We start from the raw sequence: 7,856 nt of genomic DNA, 5'->3' as shown, positions 1-7,856 counted from the left end.
ATTGTAAAAGTGGCTCATGATAAAGAAGTTTTCACAGAATATACATAAGTAGCAACAAAGAATAGCAATGACATCTAGAAATTGACAATGAGAGACGGTTGAAAACAAAACTTTACGACAAAAGAGATGATTTCAGCTTTCCAATTGTGAACTTTCCATTTCTAAGTAGCAACATGCCAGCAGCACCTGCATACGAGGTATATATCTCCCGATTGAATCGTTATTCCCGTGCTTGCATTTTCTATCATGATTTTCTTGATAGAAGGTTGCTGCTCACAAGGAAGCTATCAAACCAAGAGGACCAAATAGTGAAGTTGAAATCATCCCTTCGCAAATTTAACAGACGCCATCACGAGTTGGTTGACCGTTATGAAATAACCGTTTCACAAATGATATCGTATATGTTCCTTACGTCGCAACTTCAATTCCTTTCCCTTTCATGAATGTGACCTACCGAATTAAAGTATTTGACGATTTTTAAGCACATAAGCAACACGACAGGTGCCTCATGTTGAGTAGGATCTGCCTACCCTTCCGGAGCACCTGAGATCATCCCTATGTATTGGTGGGGTTCGTGCTGTTTATTCTTTATTTTTCTATGTTGTTTCATGTGTACTATTGTGTGAAATGTCTGTTTATCTTTTTCATTTTTAGCCATAACTTTGTCAGTTTATTTTCGATTTATGAGTTTGACTGTTCCTTTTGTATCTTTCGTCTCTCTTTCACACAATCGTTTGACCAAACAAAGAATTAGTTTGACATATCACAGAGATGCAATATGAGGAAATAAATGCAGTTACTCTAAGTAACATTAAGAAGAAATGACAGGACGTAAAGACGAAGCAAATTAAACATTTTCATTATTAGACAGTTACTGCGTTCCATAGTTGACTATTTTACCCTTAATATTGACCTTATACTTAGGAAGCAACTAGATAACAACCTTTGAAACCAGAAATGCGTACGCATCTACTTGTTAAAAATAGAACGGCTTCCCCGTATTTATTTCCGGCGTTTTTTTTGAAAATGAAAGTAGAACAGGAGTGAAGAGAACAGCTAAGCTAAATAGTTAAAACATGTATAACTAGAACAACGCAAATATGGAACAACCCCCACTCCAACAGACAGAGGATAGAGGTAGTTCGAAGATTTAATATCAATAGTACAATACAATGATATAATTTCTAACCTTCAGATTGAATAGTTAAACTCCTAATTCTGACAGTACTTGTACCTTTATTGATACATTTTTAAACCACATTAGTCGGTTCTCATTTTTTATATAAAATTGAACAAATATTATGAATGAGAGCAAAGCTTATATACAAAAATAACTCTATACAACATGTATCAAAGAAAGTTTAACTGTCCTGTCTTTTGAAATGTTGACATATACAGTGATATGTTGACATATACAGTGATATGTTACTGTTTTCGCGCTGAACATCAGCCCAGGCAGCCTAGGCTTGTAAACGTTCTCTCGGGCCTGTAAAAATCATATCTACAGGTCCACAGAATCTAACTAAAAAATTTCTAAAATTGATCTCCGGGGCAGTAGATTTAACAGTTCATCGTAAAGAGTCTGAGTGAGTGACCTTCACTGAGTGAGTGAGTGTTCGGGTACGATCATTTAACTTCACGGAGGGGTATGTTTTTTTATGCATGAATGTTATACATTTATCTCCTGAGCCTAACGGAGATATGATGTCCTCTTCATATATGATTTTCCTTGGATGAACAAATCTTCATATCTTCCTACATTTGTAAGCCCTTGGAAATGAGCGTTTTATTCTACTGTCTTTACCTTTTTTTGCTTCGTTAAAACATTTATATATTAATCAATATACTTCTTTTTGTATCTGTTTTTTTTTTAACTATAAAAAACAACGTACACAATGATAATCAGTTGCGATTAAAAGTTAATTATTGATTCATTCTTGTTTGTTTTTAAATCTGAAAATACTTTTAAAAACGAAAATACTATATTATACAAATGTATATATAAAGAAAACAATCAAATGATAACGTTATAAAACATGTACCGTTTGTAACCTCACACAAGGCAAGCCCTATATCCAGAATGGAATATGAATTGTTGTTCATGTGTGATAGTTTAGTTCAACCAATCAGATGTTTATTTTGCTATCAAAATCAACACACAGTGGAATAATAATACTTTAATGTATAAGCCCTTTTTTTCCAGGATGGTGTGATTTTTTTTCCACATTCCATAACCCATATAATGGCTTTGTTGAGTCAAAAGAACAGTTGGAGGAGCTTAAGTGGCACTATGAAGTGGAGACAAAATCATATTTTGTTTCTGTGAAAACTTCATCCACTTTTGGAAACACTGGTAGGTTTTTTTCATTCACCAGTAAGCACTAAAAACTTACATGTTATAAGAAGGCACATTTAATAATGAAACATGAGGTGGGGAAAGTAATCAGGGGAAACAACTTACAATATACATGTTCAAGAACATGGTAGTAAGGGAAACAATGCAGTATTAATACAATACATTATATATTGGCAATAAAAAAATTTAAATATGAGATAGTTACAATCAAAGCCACCGAGTAAACAAAGACTTATAAAACCAAATAAAATTGAGAATGGAAATGGGGAATGTGCCAAAGAGACAACAACCCGACCATAGAAAAAAACAACAGCAGAAGGTCACCAACAGGTCTTCAATGTAGCGAGAAATTCCTGCACCTGGAGGCGTCCTTCAGCTGGCCCCTAAACAAATATATACTAGTTCAGTGATAATGAACGCCATACTAATTTCCAAATTGTACACAAGAAACTAAAATTAAAATAAAACAAGACTAACAAAGGCCAGAGGCTCCTGACTTGGGACAGGCGCAAAAATGCGGCGGGGTTAAACATGTCTGTGATATCTCAACCCTCCCCTATACCTCTAGCCAATGTAGAAAAGTAAAATACGTTTACAACAACAGTTGAAATAAATAAAACAAATATCATGGACTCCACTTAAAATTGGCAGTGAAATCAGGTTCAGAAGGGTAAGAAAATTATGAAAGACACTTATCATCATGTTATTTCTTTGTCCAGTACATTGATGAAACTGAAACAAAACTAATTGTGTAAAACAGATTTAAGCATTAATCTTTATTTGAAAAAGTGATCTGATATGTATGTGTAATTTGCATTAAAATAATTCATTTCATCATTACTGACTATTCTGCACTACTTATCAGCCATTTGTGTATATAATTGCTCTAGGCTTAAAATCTCTGTATCAGTGGACCAGTTTCCACTGAAAAAAGATCACTTCTTTCTAAAATTAAAACTTAAAATGAGATGGTAACTGTCCTGAACATGCTGAATGAGTTTAGGTGATAAATATACAATACATGTACATTTCACACCAGACAAAGGACCAGAAATACTCAGACACTAAACAGGTTTTACAGGTAAGTATCCTCTGATGACTAACATGTAGAACCTGGTTTTATTGTAGACACTTATAGATCCATCTGTGATCTCCCATAGGACCAGATAAGGGACCAGAAATACTTAGACACAAAACAGGTTTTACAAGTTAGTATCTTCTGATGACTAACCTGTAGAACCTGGTTTTATTGTAGACACTTATAGATCCATCTGGGATCTCCCATAGGACCAGATAAGGGACCAGAAATTCTCAGACACCAAACAGGTTTTACAAGTTAGTATCTTCTGATGACTAACCTGTAGAACCTGGTTTTATTGTAGACACTTATAGATCCATCTGTGATCTCCCATAGGACCAGATAAGGGACCAGAAATACTCAGACACAAAACAGGTTTTACAAGTTAGTATCTTCTGATGACTAACCTGTAGAACCTGGTTTTGTTATTGACACTTATAGATCCATCTGTGATCTCCCATAGGACCAGACAAAGGACCAGAAATACGCAGACACTAAACAGGTTTTACAGTTAAGTATCTTCTGATGACTAACCTGTAGAACCAGGTTTTATTGTAGACACTTATAGATCCATCTGTGATCTCCCATAGGACCAGATAAGGGACCAGAAATTCTCAGACACCAAACAGGTTTTACAAGTTAGTATCTTCTGATGACTAACCTGTACAACCTGGTTTTATTGTAGACACTTATAGATCCATCTGTGATATCTCATAGGACCAGACAAAGGACCAGAAATACTCAGACACCAAACAGGTTTTACAAGTTAGTATCTTCTGATGACTAACCTGTAGAACCTGGTTTTGTTGTAGACACTTATAGATCCATCTGTGATATCTCATAGGACCAGATAAGGGACCAGAAATACTCAGACACAAAACAGGTTTTACAAGTTAGTATCTTCTGATGACTAACCTGTAGAACCTGGTTTTATTGTAGACACTTATAGATTCATCTGTGATCTCCCATAGGACCAGACAACCCAAGACAAAGGACCAAAAATTCTCAGACACCAAACAGGTTTTACAAGTTAGTATCTTCTGATGACTAACCTGTAGAACCTGGTTTTATTGTAGACACTTATAGATCCATCTGTGATCTCCCATAGGACCAGATAAGGGACCAGAAATTCTCAGTCACCAAACAGGTTTTACAAGTTAGTATCTTCTGATTACTAACCTGTAGAACCTGGTTTTATTGTAGACACTTATAGATCCATCTGTGATCTCCCATAGGACCAGATAAGGGACCAGAAATACTCAGACACAAAACAGGTTTTACAAGTTAGTATCTTCTGATGACTAACCTGTAGAACCTGGTTTTATTGTAGACACTTATAGATCCATCTGTGATCTCCCATAGGACCAGATAAGGGACCAGAAAAACTCAGACACAAAACAGGTTTTACAAGTTAGTATCTTCTGATGACTAACCTGTAGAACCTGGTTTTATTGTAGACACTTATAGATCCATCTGTGATCTCCCATAGGACCAGATAAGGGACCAGAAATTCTCAGACACTAAACAGGTTTTACAGGTAAGTATCCTCTGATGACTAACATGTAGAACCTGGTTTTATTGTAGACACTTATAGATCCATCTGTGATCTCCCATAGGACCAGATAAGGCACCAGAAATACTCAGACACAAAACAGGTTTTACAAGTTAGTATCTTCTGATGACTAACCTGTAGAACCTGGTTTTGTTGTAGACACTTATAAAATATTGTATATTCCATACATATAGGGCAACTTTTTACAATTGCCTAAAAGGATAAACCATAACATTGCGACATTATTTTCATGATAGCTTTAATTCACTTTTTGTCTTTCAGCTCTGAAAGAAGATACTCTAAGAAATAATTGCAGTAAAGAATCAAATGTAGATACTCACAGAAAAGCAGGTATGATATTTTTAGCTAATACAATTGTTACTGTTAATATTTTATAATGTTTTCTAAATAAATTTGCTAGTGAATGACAATATTTGCTCACAGGACCATGATCAAAAGGATTTGCATTTTGAATGTCATAAGACGTGGCAAGACTGTTGTATAAGTTTTGTTTTCATTACTCCATACCAAAACAATATAATACTTAATACTTTTGTTTTTCAGATTGTTGAACCATCAAAGGGAAAGGTTGTTTTTCTCAACCCTTTGGGAGCCTCACCAAATCAAAAGAGAACAGTTCTTTTGTATTGGAGGTAAGCTACCTTATCCAGAATTTTTATATTTATAAAAGAAAAGATGATACCTGCAAAGGAGTGCAAAAGGGGTCAAATGCTATATATTTAGTGAGTGAACTGTTCACAAATTCTGTTCTTTATCTTTTGTAAATCTGGTACAGTGATTGAAATAAAATAAATTACATTGAAATTTTCATTACTGCAAGCTTTTATGCTGATATTTAATATGTGTGGAGTACTTAGTATGTAACTCAAAATAACATATTTTTCTCAGAAAATACATAGGACAGATGCTTCTTCTTCATCCAGAGAATGGGTACAAAAACTGGACACTGGAAGTAGTACCTGACCATTCCAAACAACTAGATGGATCCAGTTGTGGCATCTTCTGTCTTTTGGTATGCATTAATATTAATGAATTAAGTCATAATTAACAAAATTATTGATTGTAGTATTCAATTTGTTTCTGCTGTGTTCATCCATTCATCTGTCCCATCTTGTAAAGGTCCATAACCAAGACACTGTTAGTCCTACAGGGTTAATGCTTCTTCAGTAAATGTGCTTTGAAAAATAATGAAGGTCCATATCAAAATAATGTAACCCTCACCTACATCTTATACATAAGTGACTTAGATTAAGACCTGAAATGAGTTTCTCGCCTTAGACACATTAAATCCTACATAATTGTCATTTCATCAACAAAAGAGTGTTTCTAAATAACATATACTAGTAAACATTTTATCTGTGCATTGAGGTAGTGGTTATACACAAACATTGTATAAGCTTTGAAAGATTTCACTCAAAATTTCATACAAAACTCTTCAAATATATACTACATATTTACCTTTTTTTTTAATTATCCCATCATTATTTCAAATAGCAGGACTTGTATAGATTATTTATTGACACAAAAAAGGGTGCAACACTTTGATCAAAACAGCACATCATTTAGTAAATTGGCAAATTGCTAAGAACTTAATGTCACTATCTTTATTAAATGTTTCTAATTATATATTGCAGTTTGCAGAGAAATATCTGGCTGGACAATCTCTGCTTGGTATAACTCAGGAAGAAGTAAATTATAAAAGGGTAATGATAGCCCACACACTGATGATGTTTGAAGGTATTATAAAAAAAACTATATAAATCAATACTGAACATAATAATAAATATATTAATTACAATATTTTACCCTCCCAATTACATATTTAATTCTCATTGTTGAATACCACAACACTGACAGAGAAATTATGTTTTGCATTTGGATATTGTGTGAAGAAGAAATCAATGTTTCAATTGAGTTAACCACATATATTCTTTCAGTATCACATATTTTGAAGGAGTATCTTAAATATTGTTTTGGATAATAATAATAAGTGCTTTGTTAATATTTTAATATCTCACAAATTTTTTTAAAATCCTTTCTTTACAGGACACATGGTGGGATGCTGTCCATGCTGTGGATTTCGAACAAATGCTGATGAAGAACAATTGGTAATCATGTATACTCTATATATTCTATTTATAATCTTGTCTGATCTTTTCAAATTTATCATGCATAGAGATCAACATAATTTTTTGTAACAATTGACTTACATAATTTTTTGTAACAATTGCTTTTACATAATTATCTATTTTCTATTTTTGAAAAGACACATTACTTAAAGGCTTTACTTTAATATACATGAACATTGTATTTTACAGATTCAATGCAAAATATGCAAGAATTTGTTCCACAGAAAAACCCATTGTGTTGGTGAGGCTTTTGCAACTGGCACCAGCAATGAAGACTTTGTTTGTGAAATAGACAGAACAGTTGAAAATAAATGAGCTATTTTGTAAATAATAATCAATTTTGAAATATTTATACATTAGGGATAGTCAACCATGTAAAATGAGTTTTGTTTTACTGAGATCAAGTGTTGTACAGTTATATTTCTGTGTAGAACATACTGCCAGGTTACTGAAGTTAGTATTATGCCTGTACTAACCTCTGTAACCTGTTTATACATAAGGGGTAGTCAACCATTTAATATGAGTTTTGTTTTACTGAGAACAAGTATTGTACAGTTATATTTCTGTGTAGAACATACTGCCAGGTTACTGAAGTTAGTCTTATGCCTGTACTAACCCCTGTAATCTGTTTATACATTAGGGTAGTCAACCATGCAATGTTAGTTTTGTTTTACTGAGAACAAGTGTTGTACAGTTATATTTCTGTGTAGAACATACTGC

At 33.5% G+C, this 7,856-nt stretch overlaps 1 protein-coding gene across 1 annotated transcript; it reads left to right on the top strand.

Moving 5' to 3' along the window:
* Nucleotides 1-1,032: 1,032 nt before the first annotated feature.
* Nucleotides 1,033-7,724, top strand: LOC134722168 (uncharacterized). The gene is made up of 8 exons (XM_063585739.1): nucleotides 1,033-1,137; nucleotides 2,204-2,353; nucleotides 5,269-5,337; nucleotides 5,551-5,639; nucleotides 5,896-6,019; nucleotides 6,642-6,744; nucleotides 7,054-7,115; nucleotides 7,326-7,724. Exons 5-8 carry the CDS (start codon nucleotides 5,912-5,914, stop codon nucleotides 7,449-7,451), a joined length of 399 nt encoding a protein of 132 aa, XP_063441809.1. The 5' UTR covers nucleotides 1,033-1,137; nucleotides 2,204-2,353; nucleotides 5,269-5,337; nucleotides 5,551-5,639; nucleotides 5,896-5,911; the 3' UTR covers nucleotides 7,452-7,724.
* Nucleotides 7,725-7,856: the final 132 nt, after the last annotated feature.

The sequence above is a fragment of the Mytilus trossulus genome, chromosome 6, assembly GCF_036588685.1.
Source record: "Mytilus trossulus isolate FHL-02 chromosome 6, PNRI_Mtr1.1.1.hap1, whole genome shotgun sequence".
Taxonomy (NCBI): Eukaryota; Metazoa; Mollusca; class Bivalvia; order Mytilida; family Mytilidae; genus Mytilus; species Mytilus trossulus.
Note: the sequence above shows the minus strand (reverse complement) of the source record. Positions and strands in the feature narration are given on the sequence as shown.

Bases quoted from the DNA above. Each gene is read 5' to 3' on its own strand.
- LOC134722168 (XM_063585739.1), top strand. From the start codon at position 5,912: ATGCTTCTTCTTCATCCAGAGAATGGGTACAAAAACTGGACACTGGAA. The intron at 6,745-7,053 runs GTATTATAAAAA...CTTTCTTTACAG, and splicing joins CACACTGATGATGTTTGAAG to GACACATGGTGGGATGCTGT. The intron at 7,116-7,325 runs GTAATCATGTAT...TGTATTTTACAG, and splicing joins ATGCTGATGAAGAACAATTG to ATTCAATGCAAAATATGCAA.